The sequence below is a fragment of the Oryctolagus cuniculus genome, chromosome 5, assembly GCF_051225735.1.
Source record: "Oryctolagus cuniculus isolate XC-2025 breed Fujian yellow rabbit chromosome 5, ASM5122573v1, whole genome shotgun sequence".
In the NCBI taxonomy this organism is placed as follows: domain Eukaryota; kingdom Metazoa; phylum Chordata; class Mammalia; order Lagomorpha; family Leporidae; genus Oryctolagus; species Oryctolagus cuniculus.
The window spans coordinates 19,117,183-19,139,939 of NC_142871.1; the positions used below are offsets into that span (position 1 = coordinate 19,117,183).

General features: G+C 45.2%; 1 protein-coding gene across 3 annotated transcripts in view; it reads right to left on the reverse strand.

Moving 5' to 3' along the window:
- Positions 1-22,757, reverse strand: part of UST (uronyl 2-sulfotransferase) — a 337,883-nt gene that overhangs the window by 201,954 nt on the left and 113,172 nt on the right. For all 3 annotated transcript variants that reach the window (XM_089333646.1, XM_051836817.3, XM_089333645.1), the window contains exon 2: positions 12,379-12,422. In XM_089333646.1, coding sequence (XP_089189772.1) covers positions 12,379-12,422 — 44 coding nt within the window. The remainder of the gene's footprint in view (positions 1-12,378; positions 12,423-22,757) is intronic.

Below are 22,757 nucleotides of genomic sequence, written 5' to 3' on the forward strand. Positions count from 1 at the left end.
CCCCTGCACCCACATGGGAGTCCTGGAGGAAGCTCTTGGCTCCTGGCTTTGGATCAACCCAGCTCCAGCCATTTCAACCATTTGGGGAGTGAACCAGTGAATGGAAGACATCTCTCTCTCTCTCTCTCTCTCTCTTCCTCTCTTTGTAACGCTGTCTTTCAAAAAAAAATTCTTTAAAAAAATTCTGGGGTTCTATAGCACATTAGGGTGACTATATGAATGTTAATGTAATGGTTTTTAAAATTTTCCTAATAACAAAACCTAGAAGATAGGATTTAGAATTTTGTACCATAAAGAAATACTAAATTTTGAAGAGAAGGATATATTTACCCTGATAATGTATATATATATATGCATTGAAATATTAAATGGTACTCCATAGATATGTAAAATATGTAAAATTTCTGATAAAAATGTTTTTAAGTAATAATAATAATAAAAACACTGAATAGTCCCAGTAACATACATTCAGGTTAGGATGACAAGGGAGTGATGAGAGATTCCTGGGTGCAGTGGGGATGGGTGGGCTGCAGCTATAGAGCTAAACCCTATCTCCCTGAAGCTGACACCCTGGAACACACCCGTGTGTAGAATCAAGAAATGGCAACAAAAGCAGCTCATCCGGAGACATGAGATTTAACAGCGAAGAATCAGGAGTACTGAGTGACTGTTCCTGAGGAGCAGGAAGTGACGAGGAGGGCTGTGGTCAGGAACCATCGTTTTACACACACCGCCTAGGATCCATGGGGTTCCTTACAATCTGTGCAGCTGGGGCTTTGACTAAACATACGCCTGGCAAAATATCAGCAACCAGTGAGACACAAAGGCTTAATATGCTGTCTGGACGATAAACACTGCACAGGATTGGGAAGAGCTGTTCATTTTGTTTGTCTATGCGATAATATTATAGGTGAACTACTTTGTAGTGCTCTGCACTTTCCAAATGAAAACAGAGGAGTGTGTATAATCTTTAAAACAAAACATATTGATCAGAAGGTCAAGGAAGAAATAAAACAAACAAGGAAAGGATTGAGTAACTCTATCAGGGGTGCTATGATAATTAAATTACTGCAACTTTGCATCCCTGAGGCGACTGTCACTCTGCCAAACAATGGTGGCATGGGTTTTTCTGAATTTACTGAAGCAATTTCTTGATTAAATGTGCTTTGCAACAACAATGTGCATTTTTAAAACTTCATGCTTCTTTTAAAGCCCTTGGTTTTTGTTAAAGGCAGCTCAACCCCAACCACCAGTGAGTTGATGATTGCAACTGGTGCTGGTTTGGAAAACATCTTATCAACGATAACTGGCCCTTGGGGAGTGGGGTGGGGACGATACTAAAAGAACAATTACATAAACCACATATTTTTAAACCTGTGGCTTCGCGGAATTTTTTAAAAATAATAATAAAGACAGAGTGGAAGATGTGTCTAAAAAAAAACAACTGTTGAGGCGGAAATGGATTCGTCATGTTCTTCTGGGGAAGTGGTGGACACATTACATGCTCATAAAATTGATAAATTTAGAAGTTTTCTCTGAACTTGGACACAGATCTCTACTGAAAGTTGAATCTCAGAGGGCAGCTTAGCTGGGTCAAGCACTTGTGCGGTAAACGTTTAAGAGCTGTGATGGCTATGAAGTACGAGTGGAGCAAGAACACAGGCAATTTTGGGATAAGAAACTGTAACCCTATTATGTAAGGTGGATCTGTTTCCTTTTTGCAGATTCTTTTTCCTTCTAAGCTGATAATGCCCCCATCTCAAACAAAATACCAAAAAACAACATTCTTCATAGCACGCACTGGGCAAAGAGAAGCTCTTAGAATTATTTAAAAGTAAAATATGCAAGTCATTAATTTTCCCATTATTTGTCATGGTCAAAAAATAAAATGAGAAGGTGGAAGAGATTCCTTCAAGGTCATGCTCATCAGAGTGAAACTGATTCCTAACTCCCAGACTCATTCTGTCTAGCTATTTCTCTCTTTCTCTGAACCTAATATATTTATCATGAATCATTAAACACAAACCTATTACCCAGTGCAATTGATTCTTCCATAAAATGAAAAGCAGCTTCATTCTGTAGTCTTTTTTGAAAAGGACTTTGAGTAAAGTCAGGTTTGGACACAGAGAACAATAAGAGCTTAAGAAAAATGAAATGGCAGGGGATTGAGGGCCTTGCTTCGTGTGCTGAACTACCCCAAACCAATGGAAAAAAATAAAAAAAGGGAAGTGGGAGAACCACAGGATCTCAACATTCTTATACATAGAGATGGTTTCTGTATGCCAACTGGCATGCAATTGCTTTTAAAAATCCAAAGAAAACAGGGTAGGGATGTGAAGTGTTGGGAGCAAGGCATACGTGAAGGTTATAGTAAATTGAATTACCAGAATCTGTTAAAAAAAAAAAAAAGCTTTAAAAAGGAAACCATACCACAGTACAGGACCTACTGCTGGGGGCCGCCTCTGTGCCTGGCATCATGACAAGTGCTTTCCAGTTACCCCATTTAAACCTCACAATCCTAATAAGGGGGCATTACGACCCTTTCAGCAACAGAAAATTGAAACTCAAAGAGGAAGTACTTAGGGTAACAAGTCACATAGCTGGGATCTGAACCAACATCTGAATCCAAAACCTGAGCTCCTCAGCTCCTGGGCAGCAAGAATGAAAATGAAAGTCAGGAAGAAGCATCTGTGTTTCAAATCCGAGGGTGACGACTTGGAGTGCACAGAGTGGGGGTGCGTTTATTAGTCCCACTTTTTTTTTGGGTTTGGAATGATTCCTAATTTAAAAATAACTATAAGGATTAACTCTAAGGATTACATAAAAAATGAGAAGGTATCCATCAGAGGTCACTCATGACAGGACCAGAAGGAACCATGAGGCCAGGAGGGCCCTTTTAGCAGCAGTATCGCAAGCATGCTACACAGGGCAGCACTGCCCACAACCCAGTTCTGGGCCGAAGACTTATTTGTTTTGTGCAAGTCCTCAGAGATAGAAGGAAAACAAGGTGTTGGCTACGTCTGCACCCTAAAAGTATAGGTCTTGAGGTGTTAGGAGACAGAGATCAGAAATTCATTTTTCCCTTGAATCCAAGCCCTACTCTCCCAAGTAGACAGTGACTCTGACCAAAGGATCCATTTATGCACGTAAAATCCAGCATTCCTGACCTCAGTGAAATGGGGATTTTAGATCTCCAACATGACAGATGCATAGCCCAGACATCTGAAAGTAATTGCATTCCTAATACCTTCCACAAAGCAAATCACCTGCTATGCTGACGAGATGTTTGGGTTCTTTTTAGGCTCAAACCAAGGAATGGAAATACTGGTTTCTCTATTACAGAATGCTAAAATTTTTTCAGCTAACAGGGTTGTCAAATTTAAAGAAGTTGTCAAAAGGGAAAAACAAAAAGAGAAACAGAAATGCAGTGTTTCTTATGAACTCAATGGTAGTGCTGTTAAAAGTTTGGCTGAGAAATCTTCTGTGGAAATGAGGATATAAAGGGCTGGCCTTGTGGCATAGTGGGTAAAGCCACCACCTGCAATGCCAGCATCCCAAATGAGTGCCGGTTCGAGTCAGGCTGCTCCACTTTTGATCCAGCTCCCCGCTAATGGCCTGGGAAAAGCACAAACAATGGCCAAAGCGCTTAGGCCCCTGCCATCCATATGGGAGACCTGGAAGAAGCTCTTGCCCTGGCTTCAGACTGGCTCAGCCCTGGCTGTGCAGCCATATGGGAGTGAACCAGTAGATGGAAGCATTCTCTCTCTCTCTTTCTCTCTCTCTCCCTTCCCTTCTCCCTCTCTCTGTGTAACTATGCTTTTCAAATAGATAATTACATCTTTTTTTGAAAAAATGTGGGGCCATTAGAAAGGCCTTCAAAAAGTTCATGGGAAGAGTGTATTATGGAAAAACTGAGTGGATTTTATTTACATCAAAATAAACTTTTATTTTAATTGGCATTTTTTTCCCACAAGCATTCTGAAGGACCCTGGTATTTCTTTAAAGGCAATGAACTTGAGGCTAGCACTATGGCATAGTAGGCTAAGCCTCTGCCTGTGGCATCAGCATCCCATATGGGTGCTGCTTCATGTCCCGGCTGCTTTTCTTCCAATCCAGCTCTCTACTATGGCCTGAGAAAGCTGTGGAAGATGGCCCAAGTGCTTGAGTCCCTGCACCCATGTGGAAGACCTGGAAAAAGCTCCTGGCTCCTGGCTAGGAATCGGCCCAGCTCCAGCTGTTGTGGTCATTTGGAGAGTGAACCAATGGATGGAAGAACTGTTTCTCCCTCTCTCTGTAACTCTACCTCTAAAATAAATAAAATCTTAAAAGAAAGGCAATGAACTCTGATAGTAGGTTTTTTGTTTTGTGGCTCTCTCTTCCTGGGGCAATAGGGCACCTCACTTTAGTAACTTTCTCTTTTTTTATCTTTTTTTTTATTTTTATTTTTTGACAGGCAGAGTGGACAGTGAGAGAGAGAGACAGAGAGAAAGGTCTTCCTTTGCCATTGGTTCACCCTCCAATGGCCGCTGCGCTGTGGCCGGCGCACCGCGCTGATCCAATGGCAGGAGCCAGGTGCTCCTCCTGGTCTCCCATGGGGTGCAGGGCCCAAGCACCTGGGCCATCCTCCACTGCCCTCCCTGGCCACAGCAGAGAGCTGGCCTGGAAGAGGGGAAACCGGGACAGAATCCAGTGCCCCGACTGGGACTAGAACCTGGTGTGCTGGCGCCGCAAGGCGGAGGATTAGCCTAGTGAGCCGCGGCACCGGCCCAGTAACTTTCTCTTAAATAAATTGTCACTGACATCCTTGTCAGAGAAAAAATATGATGTCATCTGGTTTTTGTACATAAAGTAACTCAACTGGAACAGTAAAAGTGAATTTTAAATATACGAAATTGCAGAGGATGCTGGGAGTTGCTGAAGACATGAGAATCAGGAGGGAAAGTGGAAGTGGAGACTGGGAAACAGATCTGGCTGGTGTGGAAAATGGAAAAACACAAACATGCACTTACATTATCCTAATCATAGGTCTAAGGACAGTTTCAAAGTTTATTAAATGAAACCACATCATGCCTCATGGGCACAACACTCCGTATTATCCTGGCTAGTGAAGATAATAAACTCCAACCCATGTGTATTCTTTCCCAGGGTGACTGCAGTAATGCACCATGAATGGGTGGCTCCAATGACACAAAATTGTTCTGTCCTACGTCAGGAGACCTGGTGCCTGAAATCAAGGTGTGTACAGGGCTGGCTCCTTCCCGGAGGCTCAGAGAGAGACTCTGCTCCATGCCTCTCCCATAGATTCTGGCACCAAGCCTTGGTGTACCTTGGCATGCGGCAGCAGAACACCAATCTGCCTCTGTCATCACATGGCCTTGTGCCTGTTCAAATTCCCCTGCTCTTTTTTTTTCCCCCCACAGGCAGAGTGGACAGTGAGAGAGAGAGAGAGACAGAGAGAAAGGTCTTCCTTTGCCATTGGTTCACCCTCCAATGGCCGCCGCGGCCAGTGTGCTGTGGCCGGCGCACTGCGCTGATACGATGGCAGGAGCCAGGTGCTTCTCCTGGTCTCCCATGGGGTGCAGGGCCCAAGCACTTGGGCCATCCTCCACTGCACTCCCTGGCCACAGCAGAGAGCTGGCCTGGAAGAGGGGCAACCGGGACAGAATCCGGCGCCCCGACCAGGACTAGAACCCGGTGTGCCGGCGCCGCTAGGCGGAGGATTAGCCTAGTGAGCCGCGGAGCCGGCCAAATTCCCCTGCTCTTATGAAGACAGCAGTCACACTGGATTAGGGTCACACACACACACACACACACACACACACTTCAAGATGATCCTGTCTCCACTGTGGCTGCAAGAAGCCTATTAACCAATAAGACTTCATTCACAGGTTCTGGGTCAGGCGTCTGCATCTCTCTTGTGGGGGCAGAATTCAGCCATAACCCCAGCCAACAATGAATTTACAACTTATCATTCCTTTCCTACGATAGGGTTTTTCCTACTAAATATTAATGTCAATATGATCCGTGCCTCCTGGGCTAGCATCTTTCCTCTTTCCTGTTCGAGTGAAACTGCTCAAAGTAGCTCCTGCCTCCATGTCCCACAAACGGCTCTTCAATCCTTCCTCACCCCTCTGTCTCAGACCCTCTGAGCTAGTTTCTCTCTCCTCTCCAACCCAACCCAGGGTTCTCGACCTGAGAGGAGCTCAGGCTGTCTCCTGTGCTCCTCTTGTTCCTGCTGCTCACGCCTGGCACCTAGCAGCACACTGGGAGTTTGTATGGACCTGTTTGCCAGCCTGGCCCCACCCAGGACTTTATGCTCCTTGAAGTCAGGAACTGTGCCCTCTGCGGTCTTACAGCTATGGCACCTGGCACAGGGCACACGTCTGATGCATAGTACATGCTCCAGCGAATGCATGGTTATCTGTATGGGGTCACTTAGACTTAAGGATATATCAGGAGTGGGTGTTGTGGTAGAGCGGGTTAAGCTGCTGTTTGGGATACCACATCCCATATTGGAGTGCCAGTTCGAGTCTCGGCTCCTTAGCTTCTGATCCAGCTTTCTGTTAATGCATCCTGGTAGGTAGTGAATGATGGTCTAAGTGCTTGAGTCCTTGCCATGCACATGGGAGACCCAGATGGAACTGCTGGCTCCCGGCTTTGGCCTGGCCCAGCCCTAGCTTTTGCAGGTATTTGGAAAGTGAAACAGCTGATGGAAGATTGACCTCCCTAAAAGATCAATTTCTCTCTCTCACTCTCACTCTTGGTTTCCCTTGGTCTGCTTTTCAAGTAGATAAATAAATAAATAAATAAATATCTTTAAAAACAAAAAAATTCTCATTCTACCTGGCAACCACCATATGGGGCCATTAACCTCTTTAAAAACATCTAAGATCCATTAAAGAATTCTTGTGGTATGTTTTTCTATTTTTTGGAAACATTTTACTATTTTATCATCCTGGGGATAACTACACATTAACTATGGTCAGTCATTCCTAAGTCTATATTAAAAAAAGGCCAAAGCAGCAAAAAATGTACAAATAACACAATGGCTTAGAACACTGTCATTTAATAGAATTTTTGTCAATGATCAAAATGTTCTATTCTATGTCATTCAATACAATAGACATTAGTCACATAGTCTACAAGGAATTTGAAATGCGGCAATTGCAACTGGGGGACTGAATTTTGTCTTTAATTAATTTAAACTTAAATAACTCTGTGAGCCTTATGGCGACTACAGAACAGTGTACACCCAGGAGAAATGATTCATTCATGAAATAAACTGTCACTGTTACATCATCCTTTGTATTTCTCATTGCATTGTCCAAAGTATTGCATAATCTTTCCTAGGGATGTAAAAGAAGACTGGAGAGACCATTCTTTGTAGTTTGCTTTAAGTTTCATTGGCTAGAATAGCGATTTTTTTTTTGACAGGTACAGTCATAGACAGTGAGAAAGACAGAGAGAAAGGTCTTCCCTCCATTGATTCACCCCTCAACGGCCACTATGGCCGGTGCTGTGCCAATATGAAGCCAGGAGCCAGGTGCCTCTTCCTGGTCTCCCATGCGGGCGCAGGGCCCAAGCACTTGGGCCATCCTCCACTGCACTCCCAGGCCACAGCAGAGAGCTGGCCTGGAAGAGGAGCGACTAGGACAGAACCGGTGCCTCAACCGGGACTAGAACCCAGAGCCCTAATGGGATTCCGGCACCACAGGCGGAGAATTAACCACATGAGCCATGGCGCCGGCCCCCGCTAAAACAGCAATTTTAAAATTTTTCATTTATGCCTAATGACAAAGAAAAATAGTTGGGAATGAGGCTTCACAAGCAGGAGGAGAATTATAGATGAAAGGGACAAACAACAGCCCTGAAGATACTGACGAGGGGGAGCTGGGTCATGGAAGTGAGACCTCAGCCTGTGCAGCCTTGGGATACAACATCCTGCCTCAATTCTCTGAGGAAACATTAGATTTCTAAGGACAAAAAGAAAATACACAGTCAAGAAAGACCTCCTCCAATGATGATTGTGTGAAAAGCACCTGCACCGCTCTGTTTTGCTAGATCAAGGTGGGAAGAGTATCCTTTTACCATTTGTACCCCCAAATTTTCTTTTCAACTTTTGTACACCAAAATTCACTTTTATAAAATTTGAAAACAGACAAATGCCGAGGCCAGGTATATATCCAAAGGTGAGTGGAAGGACACAGAGAAATTAGAAGTGAAGACATTCCACAGATTGTTTAAAAAAAGTTCAAGTGTCCAATGGATCCACATGGTAAATGGTGAGGACTATTTTTTGGGGTACACTGAGAGTTGAAATTTCTTTGGAGTACTAATCACTGTATCCGAAAACTTACTTAATGGTGTAAACTCCAGAAATAAAATGAAAATGGTCTACTTCATGGGCCCTGGAGTCACCCGGACCTGAGCTGGGCTGGAATTTAAGACCTTTGGCAAGTTAGTCGGACTCTCCAAGACCCACGTTCCCTCGTCTGTAAAATAAAGATTAAAAAATTACTTCCTCTTTTACAGAGTTTTATAGAGAGTAAATTTTGCATGCAAAGTGCTTTGCATAGGGCTAAGCACATAGGAAAAGAGATCCATCAACTATGGAGAGTGATTTTATTATCCTCGCGTTGCTTAGAACAGCTTTTCTTGTTTATTGGTTTTGGGTCCGTCAGATACGTGAAATGATAACTACAGCCTATTTATTGCCAACTGCAGTCATCGCTGCTGATGCCTGCGGCTCACACCCGGTCCCCAGGTGACATGAACAAAGAGAAAGCATCGGACTCCCGGAGCTCAAGCTGCCCAGGGGGCTATGGACCCTGCAGCCTTCCTTCAGCTTCTCTTATCCTGGGAAATTTCTTTTCCTGGTCTCTTGATTGAGCAGGCATGACTTTAATGAACTCAGATTATACAGAAAATATAAAGAAAAGAGAAAACATCTCTTGAAATCTCACTGCCTGGAAAAAACATCATTGCTCTTCCAAGGCTTTTCTCTGTAGACCTTTCTACATGCAAGTTTACAAAAAGCGCTACCTCACTCTGCTTTCTGTTTTGTACCTGTTGTTGACTCAAGAGTATCTTTAATTTGCTTGCGAGGGAGCCACATGTTCCCTCTTTGCAGGGCTCGATCCTTGAGCAACCGCGTTTTGTGCACAGGCACAGTGCTAGTAAAACATGGTGGTCACAGGAAAACATTCACACCCACCTTTCAACAACAACTGTGCTCAAACACTGAGGTGAGCCACAAGGTCCAACCGGATTTTAAAAACAAGGGGAAGCCAGAGGCACTTGTTTTTTCTTAGGAAAACACTGGAGAGAACGAAGGCTGGGCTCCAGTCTGTGCTGTGTGGCACACCCTATTCCCTAAATGGCTATTACTTGAGGAATGTGAAACTTGTGGAACTCAACTTTTAATAAAATGAGAACTCGCTGTAACCTCAGTATATTTTCAGGGTTTAAAACCTTATTTTATCTAGATCACAACTCTTTCAGTCTTGGCGTCAGAAGGTTATTTCTGAGTGCTAAACAAACATGAAAAATATGGCTCTGGACTCCGCGGTGCTGTCCCCTGCCAGGTTGGGGTTCACCCTGGAGGCAAGCATGTGTGAGTCCTTATCCTCTGGATAAGCCAGTGGTCTACAGACTCAAATCTCCAAGGCCCTAGCGCAGGGCACACTCACAGGACCAAAGTCTGACCTCCAGGATTCACTTCCCCCTGCCAGAAGCCGTAACCTTGGATGGAGTGATGTCAGCGCACCAGGACTGTCTTCATCCTTTTTATCGTCTTCTTCTTCCTATGCCCACTGCTTAAAAAGTCAAGGACGGTGTGGCTCCTCCACTTTCAGATAATGAGAATGCAGTTCTCCTGATAGAATCTGTATTAGGTAAACATCTGCTGATTCAAAGAGATTGTATTCATAATACTTAAACTTGGAAAAGATTTGATGGAATCAGATTTACTCTACAAGTGGTGTAAAATAATCTCATACAAATCTGATCATTTTTATGAATCAAGATGGTACTGAAAATCAGACTACAGGGGTCAAGGTTGAAGCATAACAGGGAGCAAAGAGAGTGACATGGAATCTAGCACCTACCATGCTGCTGGACAGGTTAGCTGGGCTCCTCAGCTATGGTGAGGCCAGCAGGCAGACTAAAGGGATGGCTCAGGTTGGCTACCAAGGAAGAAGTTTAAAAAGACAAGTTCATTTCAGGTTAGCCTGGGTCTTCCCACCAGAGAATAAAACCATGTTTAGCAACCTGGAACCCAAAGGAATTTCCCAAGAAGCTACGGCAGGAAATAGCTGAAACGTTCCACCAACAGGGCCACCGAATCCCTGCTCATGGCCATCAGGGCACAGGAAGAGGGGGGCTTCCCTGGGTCTTCGGTGGGAGACAAGAGAAGACAGGGGTGATGGAATCTACCAGGCTGTTTATGTCTCATTCCTCCCGTTTTCCCTCCTGAGTAGGCAATGGCCAAAAGAAAGTACATTTTCACCACCAGACAACGTAATATTCAAATATACTTTATGCACAAGGCTATCCCACTCTCTGTAGGCTATTTACAGTGAGAATAACACAGGAAAACTGCCCAGGGACCAGGTTTCATTGGAGTCCTGGCCTCTAGGGCAACATTTCTCAGATGTGGTCTGCAGACTCCCAGCACCAGCATCATGTGCGGGTTTGTAGGAGTAAATGCTCTGGTCCTATCCCTAACCTACTGAGTTTTGGGCACTCTGGGGACAGGACCCAGCAATCTGTGTTTGAATATGCCTCTAGGTAATCCTGATGCAAGCTGAAGCTTGAGAATACCAGCCTAGTGGAAAGAACCTGGGAGGGGATCCAGGAGACCTAATTCAGGTGCCAGCTCTGGATTCCACGGTCTAATTCCATGAAACTCAATGAATGACTATGATGGGCCTCTTTGTGCATTGAAGCTAACACGAGGATATGAGGATCTGAGGCAAATTAAGCATGATTCTTAGTCTCATATGGCACAAAATCACCTACGTTCCATTGCTTCTCTAGGACAGGGGCTATTTTTGTTGTTCATTTTGTATTTCTGGTGCCTGCAGTATCATAGGCACTCAATAAGCCTCTGGTAGATCAAGTGTGACAGACAAGTGCTACACCATTCATCCACAATCTTAACGATGCCCAAGTCTGGCAACCACCAGCCACCACTGATTCGATATTCATCATGTGGGTGCTGAGTGCGTATGATACATGAGCTCATCAATCCATTCAGACTCCTGTGTTGTGGCTGATAATTTTAGTCCCGCTCTGCACATGAGAATTTTAAGTGAAGTGTCCCATGTCACACAGCTGGAACATCGCAGAACCAATGTTGAATCTAGAAACATCTTACCGTGAAGCTCATGATGGTCAACATGGTGCTGTAAAGTGACTCTGAGATAAATTTTCCCCAAAGCCCCTGTAGTTGGTGGCTGGGGACCTTCTCACCATGTTCTTACAACCACCCTTTGCACACATCATCGCCTTCTAAGGCCAAAGACTAAGAAAACCACCAAGTACTAGGAGAGTTGCAGCACAGGTATCTATACTTTGGAATTTCATAGGTCTGTAAGACAAATCTTAAAGTGAGAGTGATAGATATGGGATCAGCAACTTTTCATTTTGCCAAGCATAAACCTCTCCCTTTTCCAAGTAGAAATCAACTGCTACCATCATTTCCTCCCGGGAATAAAAAAAGTATTGTAAAAAAAATTACAAGGAATGCAAGTTTGGAAATAAAGGAGATCCTATTGCATTACATGTATTTTCTCATGTACAATGATCATTGGTTCTAGTTTTCTTGCTTTTCACTACATTGGCATTTGGTTTTTATTGATCTCAAGAAAATAGACAGTGGTGGGGAAAATATACTAAGGGAATATTGTTAAAAAGCCAGGCAGAACCGTTCTTAGGAAGAATGAAAGTGGGTGCATGGCCAGACCAGGCCAGCTTTCAAAGGGCAGTGGCTATGCTTGGGGAGTTGGGACAGAAGCAAGTCTAATCCCAAAGCCCAAATACATGGGGAAGCAGGGTGTGGGCAGCACATCACGGGCCAGTGTCAACACCAAGGTGAATGTGGCAATAAACAGGAGAAGCCACCCCAGGTCTGAAGCCAGTCTATAGCCTCAGCACCTGGGTAACTACAGCTACCAATGAAACAGAAGCTCTTTCGCACTTCTCCCTCTGGCTCTCTTCATGATCTTCCCTTCCTCCTTATTAGAAGCCAAAGATTAATTTAACATTTGCCACCTACTATTTTCTTGTAAGCAATTCAAGGCCAGGAGGGACCTAGTTGGGTGGAGTTGAGTCAGAAGCTGTTAAGGAAAAGGGGTTCACATCCCAAGCAAGTCTTACCCTACTAGGAGGTGGTCCATGGTCATCCAAATAAGTGGAATTTCCTAGAAAAAAAAAAAAGAAGAAGAAATTTTAAAACCCTGAAGGAATTTAATGCAAAACATTGAAAATAAGCATTATAGAGATTTCTCTTTTCCAACAACAGTACCAAAGAAGAATGGGTCATGAATCACCAGTTTGGCCAGGTTTTGCTGATATTACCATGCTTGGCGACAGTTTCAACAGCTGCATTCCACACATACAAGTATGCACACAAACACACACACAGAAACATGTGCCATTGTTCCTCCCCCATTACAGCCATTTTCCTTATCCACAGTGTCAGTTATTATAGCCAATCGTACTCTGAAAATATCACAAGCAAACTTCCACAAGTAAACAACTGATAAGTTTTAAATTGTGAGCCATTCTGAGTAGGGTGATGAAATCTCCCACTGTCCTGCTCTCTCACCTGGGAAGTGAATCATTCCTTTGTCTAGCATGTCCATGCTGTATACTCTACTCACCCTTTTGTCATCTAGTAGTTGTCAATTCTCAATCATCTGTCACTGTATTGCAGTCCCTATGTTTAAGCTACTTTATTTTGTTTAATAATGGCCCCACAGTATCAATAGTGAAGCTGGAAATCCAGATATGCCAAAGAGAAGCTGCAAAGTGCTTTTGTTAAATGAAGGTGAAGGCTCTTGACTAAATAAAAAAAAAAGATTATACGCTCAACTTGCTAAAATGTATGATAAGAATGAATCTTCTATCCTTGAAATTGTGAAGAAGGAAAAAGTAAATTGTTGAAATTGTTTATCATTGGTGCTGTTAATCTCTTATTGTACCTAATTTATAAATTAAACTTTATCTTTGGTATGAGAAAAAAAATACTATCTATATAGGGTTCCACACTAGCTACAGTTTCAGGCATCCACTGGGGTCTTGGAACGTATCCCCTGAGGGTAAGGAGGGACTGACTGGTCTGTAGAGTTTACCTTACACTATGAGTTCTCCAACTTCAGTCTACATCAGAATTAGCTGGACAAAGGTTCATTACAAACACAGAATGCCTGGCCCCAGACCCACTGTTCTGATTCAGTATCTCTGAGTATTTGCATTTCTAACCAGCTCCCCAGCGATGCTACACAGCTGGTCACAGGAAGCACATGATGAGAACCCCCTGTGCTCCACTTCTGCAGACTGCTTTTGCAGGTGTCACCTCTCCATCAGCTTTTCAATCGAGCCCACTTCTGAAGCCTGATGTGTCTGCACTGACAGCCACGACTGCATGTGAACGTCCAGGGTGCACGATATTGTTTCCCAATGAATAAAAGACTCGGAGGCATTCGGAAAGCAGTGAAGCTTCAGATTTCCCTTTATGTGCCAGATAATCTAAAAAGTGTTTTGTAGGTATTCATATTCATTCATCGAATTCGAATATCTGAGGTGGGCTAGAATTGTCCTCATTGTACGGAGACCTGGAGAAAGTCCCTAACTCAGTCACCAGTCACAGAACTGTTACACCACAGGGAGAAGGGAAGCCTAGTTTTCCCAGGGTATGTCCAGGCAGCTGCCATTCTAAAAGGCCTACCTTGCATCTTGCCATCTCCAGCTTGTGTGCACCCAGACACTACAGATGTTACCATCTGACAATGTCTGATCAGAGGGGGTATCCAATAATGCAGTTGATACAATCTGAGGAACCCATCCAAGATGAGTAATGATCATTGAGTCTAGAGGAAATCACCTTTCCCCAGATGTAAAGATGACCAGACTTCCTCATAGAACTGAAGGCAGGAAATGTTGGAAGCATAAGAATATTTATAGAGGGCAGTAGATTAAGGGGCAAGATAAATGTCCTAGTTTGAGTGGATGAAAGGTGCTTTTGACAGTGGAGAGCAAAAGTGACTTAAGAAGTTGGAATAAAATGGGGAAGCAGAGCTTAAGCCAGGGACAGTTCAACTAAGTAAATGTATCCAAACATAATAAATAAGTGGGTTTGGCTTACAGGTTTTTCCACACTGAGTCATCACCCATTCCCTTTTCTTTGCAGTTTGTGATTTATAACCCACTCCATGTCCACAAGGACTGTACTCACCAGCCTTTTGTAGATGGCAAAGGGAAAATGGGACTCAAGTTTAGCACACAAGACATTCACTTTCCATGCTCATAATTGGACTATTTTCCAGGAACCTTTCAAATGTAAACACGATTAACAATTTGTTAGATCTTAATTGCTATGCTGAACTCCTCTAGGAATGCACCTACACAGGATGTAAGATCCGACTTAGTAAAGAGGACAGGTGTAACAGAACACAGAGAAAGAGCTGCCTGGGTCTGGAGAGCTGTTCAGAAATATTCCACCATCATGTCGCTGGTAGAGGGCCAGCATTTCCATCTGCTCATTGTGGGAATGCCTCTTCTCCAGGGGGGGTGTGGGAAACCCCAAAAATCCTCCACTGTGTCCTCCACATATCAATCTCTAGGACCAAAGAGGGCTCAAGTAACAAAATGTTTCTAAAATATAAAAGTTTCCATAAGAACAAGATCCTAAAATTTTCTAAAAGGGATGATTTCGATGCCCAATTGCTGCCCAGGATGTCTACAGGCATCTCCTGCTTTGCCTGTCCCAAAGGAAGCTCTTCATTTGCTCCAATTCCATCCTCCAAACTTCTGCTTCCCCTGTCTTCCTCACTGGGTTACACAACTTGTCCCTCCCCTCAAACATGTCCCCTTTTCAGGTCAAAGCCCAAGAGTCACCCTTGATCCATCTCTTCCCTACTCTGTACATAACCAACAAAATCACAAGTCCTGATGGCTCAGTCTTCAACATATCACTCAAAGCTGACCGCTTCTCACCATCCCCTGTGCCTTCTGTACCTCCCCTGGGTCTCTTCACTCATTGCAGTTTTCTTCCCTACCCATGTGGAAACTAGTGCATGCTTCACCTAGTCAGATCAGATTAGCCTTCTGTTTCACATCTGCTTCTCTAAGCACATGCTAGTCAACATGGTCTGCAAGGACCTACACAAAGCAGGTCCTTCCTCCCACCCAGCCTCCCCTGGCCACAGCATTCCTCTCTGAGCTCCAGGACACACCAGCCGGCAGCCAACCAAGGCTCATTGAGCTGGCTCTTTCCTCTTCCAGAACAGCTCTTCCCCACCCTCTTCATCCAGGCTCCGCTCAGTCACTTCCTTACAGATGTTCACATCTGGGGTGAGTGTCTGGCCTAGAGAGTAAGATGGTAGGTAAGATGCTGACAGCCCACACTGGAGCATGTGGGTTGGGTTCCTGATTCCAGTTGCCCGTCAGTGTAGACCCTGGGAGGAAGCAGAGGATGGCTCAAGTTTCTGCCACCCACTCAGGAGACCTGGATTGAGTTACTAGCTGTCAGCTCCAGCCCTTGCCGGCATTCGGAAAGTGAACAAGCAGAAAGGAGCACTTATTCATTCTCTCTCTCTGCCTTTCAAAATGAATCAATCCATAATTGAAAAATAAAATAGTATGCTCACTGATTGGTTTACTCTCTTACTGTCTTTTTCAACTAGCATATAAGCTCCTTGCCAACTTGTCCATCGCTACAGTTCCTAGAAAGGAGCTTGGAACAGAGTAAGCACTCAGTGTTTGCTTACTGAGTAAAATCCTGGGTTAACCTGTTGTCTACACCAGAAATCTTACAGAGCACCTCTTCCCCTGTGGAAGGACCTGGAAACCAGTAAGTTCACAGAGGCCTGCATCATAACCTTTATTGAACGCTTATGATTTGCCAGGTGCTTCATGAAGAGTGCGCTGATCCCACCAGGTGAAGTAAGCTAAGCGTCTCACCAAGCCACTCAGCCAACTAACAACAGTGTAGAACTGGAACCCACACATGTAGCTTGACTGCTCTGATTAGTTCTTGCTCTGGAAAATGCAAGGATCTTCTAAGATAATTCATTATTTTCTGACCATCTTCTCCCTCCATCCTCCACTCTGCTCCCTTCTTTACAGAGGACTCTCACCATCACATGCCATGGCGCGAGAACGAGTCAGCCCTCTTAACAGTTCTTTCTGCACACAGGAGGGACAGGGCTCACCATTGCTGGCCCTTGGACCCTGGGTGCCGTAATCTCACCAGCAGTTCCCCACATTGCTGTCAACAGTTATCAAAGCCCAGAGGCTGTACGGGCCTCACCCTGGTAACAGAGGTTCTGAAAAGAGCAAGCAGCTACCTGGACACAGGGTGTTCCATCAGCTGCAGACAGCCAGTTTCTCATTTCTAGGGCACAACTGTTATCACTCGGGATTTAGGTACAGCTTTTCATCCTAGGACTTGATGCTTTCACGGTGCAAAGTCAACGCAACTGACACAATTTCTGCAACTAGAGTTGGGAACGTATTCCCTGTGGAGGTCAAAGGGTGAACACTGCTATCCAGAGGGGCTGTCCTGAGTCGGCTTCCATGCAGCGAAGAAGTGCTGGCTGCTGGGCCTTGTGGAGGATTCTGGAGATGGTAAGTGGTGGGCAAAATCAGAGCCAAGCCCTCCCAGCCTTTGAGCACAGCTCAAGATCTAAAACCAGGAAAAGGAAGAAAAGGTACCGGAGGGATGGCAGTGGGCGGTGGCCCAGACACCAGCCCTCACCCGCAGCCCCCTCCACGTACCTGTGTATCTCCACCCTAGGCACTGCAGATTCAGACTGCAGCCTCCTAAGAGGCAGCACAGAGCACGCTACAGGCACATCCTTCTTTTTCCAGAAAGCAAGCTGAACCCTTAGCATTGTGATTCGAGCCTCCTTGTCATATCTCAAGTCCTTCCTTTGAGGATCCAGAAATACAGTATCAGATTGGGTATTGTGGCTCAGAAAGTTAAGCCACAGCTTGAGACACTTGTGTCCCAGACTGGACACCCCCAGCATTTCTGTTTCTGATCTGGCATCCTGCAATGCACCCTGGGAAAGAATGGCTCAAGTGTGTGGTCCCAAGCTACCCACAAGGAAGATCAAGATGGAGTTTCTGGTCTCTGGCTTCAACATGCCAGCTCTGGCTATTGCAGACATCTTTCCATTCCTCCATCCCTCCCTCTCCCCTCCCTCCCTCCCTCTCTCTCTCTCTCCCCCACCCTGTCCCTCCCTTTGCATATCACTCTGCCTTTCAAATAAATAAATCTTGTTTAAAAAGAAAGAAATATAGGGGCGGCACTGTGGCACAGTAGGTTAATCCTCTGCGGGCAGTGCCATATGGGTGCCAGTTTAAGTCCTGGCTGTTCTTCCAATCCAGCTCTCTGCTGTAGCCTAGGAAAGCAGCAGAAATGGCCCAGGCACTTGGGCCCCTGCATCTGTGTGGGAGACCCGGAAGAAGCTCCTGACTCCTGGCTTTGGATTGACCCAGCTCCATCCGTAGTGGCCATTTGGGGAGTGAACCAGTGGATGGAAGACCTCTCTCTCTCTGTCTCTCCCTCTCACTGTCTGTAATTCTACCTCTCAAATAAATAATAATCTTAAAAAGAAAGAAAGAAAGAAAGACAGTAGTCTTCTCAAAGTGGAGAAAAAGAAGACACATACCCCGTGTTTCCACTCCTACCATTGGTCAAACTTCCAAGTAGAGCCTGTCTGAACTGCCAAGAATTCACCAGCAAGGCTGGCACAGAGACCACACTCTAACAGGAGATTCAGCTTATACAGGCTTCAGATGGGTGGAGGAGTCAGAGGTGGCTTCTGGCTCGAAGCCACACACCAGCCCATGGAGCTGTCCCACATGCTGCTGGCATGGTGCTTACATGATTCTATCAACATGATAACATTCATAGACCTTACACCAAAATAACACACTAGTGGTTTCACATGTTTTTGAAAATGCCCTGTAGAAGGCCAGTGATCTCAGATTTTGAAACCAGAAAATGCCAATAAGACCTAAACCTCACCCTAGCCCTAACTCTTCATGAAGGACACATCCCAGAGACAGTACAAATACGACATGTGAGGTCATGTGTCACTGTGACAAGGTGTTGACTCCAAGTACATGGGCGATGCAGCTTGCGTGTTGACCAGAGTCCTTGTAGGGTCATGCATGTGTCAAGGTCTCCATACTTACAAGCCATTTTTAGCAAAGATGTATTTCAGGAAATTCACGTGAAATCTGATGCCAGAAACTAGGAGGCCAAAATCTGTGCCCCAAAATCTGAAGATTTCTGGCTGTTTACCATAATATATCCATGTTTCCCGACAGAACCACGCTAACCATATAAGAATGCTCTAGTCTTCTATGACAAGACAATGAATCTGAAAAATTAGACGAAGTGTACTGAAACAGGCTAAATCTTGTTAGGAGAGAATGCCCCCAAGAAATGTTCATTCCACTGTGAATACACTGCTTACCCTTCTCAAAATTTTCCACATACACATCTGTAAAAATGGAATCAGCCTCTCAGTTACTGTATGGAATACATGAGGATAATTTCATCCTATGGAAAACACTCAGGAGAATATCTACTCATCAGAGGCACCAGCAAGTGTTTGCTAGCAGTGCTGGTTGCACGAGAGCCACCTTCTCTGCCTTGTGGGGAGCAACTGGGAGCAACTCGGACTAGACTGTTACTGGAATTAAGACTTATTCTATGCATCTGCTCTCCCACAATATGGCGCTGGGAGAGGAGGAAACAGCTTCTACACAGCTGCCTCCAGTTCAACCAATAAACTGTAGGACCTGCTCCTGATTGGAGGAGAGCAGCGTACTCAGCGTGTGGGTAGCAGAGTTGGGATTGGCGGAAGAGGACTATAAAGGAGGAGAGAGACACCATGCACCAGGAACATCTAAGAGGAACATCTATCTGAAGGAACACCTGTGCAGCCCCCGAGAGAGCCAGCCGGCGGTGTGCCGCTCCCCCACGGAAGTGGGGAAAGTGGCAGGGGGAACCGCCCTTCCACAGAGGTGGAAGGGACGGTAGCCAACCCGGGAAGAACCAGCAGCAAACCTGTGGAGGGCCGAGCAGACAAAAGAACAGCGCAGGGTCCTGTGTCGTTCCTCCACGAAGAGGGGGAACGACACTGCTTCTCCCCTCTCTCACTCAGCTTTTATCCTCCGCTGCACATTTCACTCGTCTGCAATGCTTTTAAGAAATGTTGATGCCAAGCCCTAGCCTTAGCTACTCTGATTTAATTATTCTGGGACAAGTCCCAAGCATCTCACATTTTTTAAAGTTCCTCAGGTAATTCTAACGTCTAGCCAGAGTTGAGAACCATTGAGCTACCAAATACAAATGAACATACTTTGTGATTCAGGCTAAATCTCTTTTTCCAGAAGTTAAAAAATAAAAAAAAAAAAAGGAGATTTTAATCAGACTTATGTCAATCACGGGTCACCTTCATCACTCCCCGGGGAGGTCACGGGTCACAGGACAACACAGATGCAGCATGGTTAATCACAGAACCACTGCCAAGGGAGGGCAGCACCAGGGGACTCTGGTCAGCACCTGTTCCAGGGCTGTGAAGAGACTGAAAAGGGCTGGGGCTGGTGCACAGGCTGCCTAGGAGTGTGCAGGCACAGGGTAGCTCTGGGCATGGAGCTCACCCTTCAAACTACATGGGTCCCCCTAAACCTTTCTGGGACTCCTAATATCTTTTCAAGGAGAATTGTTGGGGCTGGCACTATGGCATAGCAGGTTAAGCTTCCACCTGCAGCACCAGCATCTCCTATGGACACTGATTCGAGTCCCAGCTGCTCCACTTCTGATCCAGCTCTCTGCTATGGCCTAGGAAAGCAGTAGAAGGTGGCCCTAGTGCTTGGGCCCCTGCACCCCCATGGGAGATCCGAGGAAGCTCCTGGGTCTTGGCTACAGATGGGCCCAGCTCTGACCATTATGGCCATTTCGGGCGTGAACCAGCAGATGGAAGACCTCTCTCTCTGTGTCTCTCCCTCTCTCTGTCTGGAACTTTGCCTCTTAAATAAATTAATCTTAAAAAAAGAAAAAAAAAGAAAAGAATTATTGTTCCTGCAGTGTGTTGTTGTGTTGAACTTCTTGCTTCATGCATCAAGTGAGGAGGTAAAACCCAATCCTCCATCCGCCTGGAATTCCCCCAGCCCCTGCCTGACTTACACAACCAGGAACTATCCCACCAGTCCTGGAGAAGCCTTGTGATCCCGCGAACACAGTCAATGGGCCCACGGGATCTACAAGGAAGAGGCCCCTGGAAAAACGGAAGCGAAAACTCTGTGTTCCCAGCACAGAGGAGCATCCCTTCCTTCCCAGCATTGGGCCCGGCATGGAGAGGGGGTGAGGGAACTTGGTCTGCAGGGGCGCCCAACGCCCAGGAGAATCCAACAGAGACCAGCACAATGAATAAAGAAACTGCCAGGATCGCCAGCATGAGGGAGGACTACTGAATACAAGAGCCAGGGCTCCTAGTATTTTAAATAGCAACAGCCACTCTTAAATAAGAGAGTGTGGGAAGAAGCCCAGAACCACTTAACAGATTCAGTACCACTAAGTGAACTGACCAGTGACAACCAACAGTAGCTCCAGGGTCATGGAGGCATCCAGGTGGAAATCCTAGACCTGCCCTTCAGTTCTGTGACCTTGGAGACATCCTATAATTTTCCCGAGGTTCAATGGTCCCATCTGCACCATGAGGCTACTAACTCATTGAGGTATCAGGAAAATTTAATGCATTAAAGATAAATTTGTTTTAAATTAAATGTAAAATTAAATTCAGCTTATATATAAACTTAGCACAGTGCCTATCAAATAGTAAATGCTCAGTGAATGTCACTGGTCCTTTATCTTACATTACCCAATTGTATCAGTTGTGTCATCTCATTTGGGAGGGTGGAGAGACAGAGAGAAAACGCCTCCATCTACTGGTTCATTCCCCAAATGCCTGCAATAGCTGAGGTTGGACCAAAGCAAAAGCAGGAGCCAGGAGCTCAATCCAGGTCTCCCACGCAGGTAGCAGGGACTCAAGCAATTAAGCCTTCACCTGCTGCCTCGAAGGGTGAGTAGTAGCAGGAAGCTGAATCGGGATCGGAGCGGGGACTCAAATCCAGGCATTCTGACGTGGGAGGCAGGCGTCCCAACCAGGTCTTAACCACTAAGTCAGACGCCCACATCTCATGTTATAAATCTGTTTCTTATTCAGGAAATCAAAGGGAATCCTGAGGTCAGAAAAGTAATTTATTGTGTAAAGGGTGAATATTAATATAAAATAATTAGTAAATTCTATTACTTTCTGATAGTGAATTGAGATGTATTCTAAAATGCACAAACTTTTTTTCCCAATTATGTGAACTACATTTAGCGAAGTGCAAATGAACTTCCAGAGCCTCAGAAGATATAATTTATTCTTGACTCTGAAGTCATGCATTAGCAGATCTATTTTTGTCTGAATTGGTCCCTGAAGAACAAAAGTGTTTTAATGCTAATTCCCCTTATAGGAACCATAACATGCATTAGTGTCAATGTCAAAAAGCCACCTCGACACTGTCAGTTTTGATCAGACACAAGCAATTCTTTCCAAAGCCTTTCTTCACGGGTCCTTTAAAGTCATAATCGTCAGTGACTGGGAACCTTCCCTGTCTTACTCAGAAGCTGTTTCACACTGGATCCTTGGTGGCACCACACAATCGTGCCCCGGCATCACCTCCTGGAGCTGGGGCCTCGGGAGAGAGGCTGGCGATGAAGGAGTCACTGTAGAAGGCGATGCTGCAACTCTGCCTTGTCCTTGCCAAAAAATTATGCTAATGCCACACTTTCCACCATCAGCACGGGTTGCATTTCTCTGAGAGGGAGCTGTCAGCACACACCAGCCATGGTGAACAATGAGGAGTTTGTATGCAGAGTAAATGCCTCCAATAGCCCCATTTCTTATAATTAACACGGTCCCCAAAACACTGTAATGAAGGAAAATTGCTGGCACAGCTTTATTTACGCTTTAATGAAATTATTTTCCACTGAATTAAAACAAATGGCTTCATTTTCTATCAATATTTAAATATTTTCACAAAGATATCTTTTTAAAAAGCCTTGGATGCTCACCCAACCAGTTAACACAGGCAAAAGTGTCCTGAAAACACAAGAGGGCCTCAAAAAGTTTGTACAAAGTGGAATTAAAAGATAAGCTTAGGGGCTGGCACTGTGGCACAGTAGGTTAATCCTCTGCCTGTGGCGCCGCATCCCATATGGGTGCTGGTTCTAGTCCTGGCTGCTCTTCTTCCAATCCAGCTCTCTGCTATGGCCTGGGAAAGCAGTAGAAGATGGCCCAAGTCCTTGGGCCCCTGCACCCGTGTGGGAGACCTGGAAGACCCAGAAGCTCCTGGCTCCTGGCTTCCGATCGGCTCAGCTCCAGCTGCTGTGGCCATTTGGGGAGTGAACCAGTGGATGGAAGACCTCTCTCTCTCCCTCTCCCTCTCACTGTCTGTAATTCTAC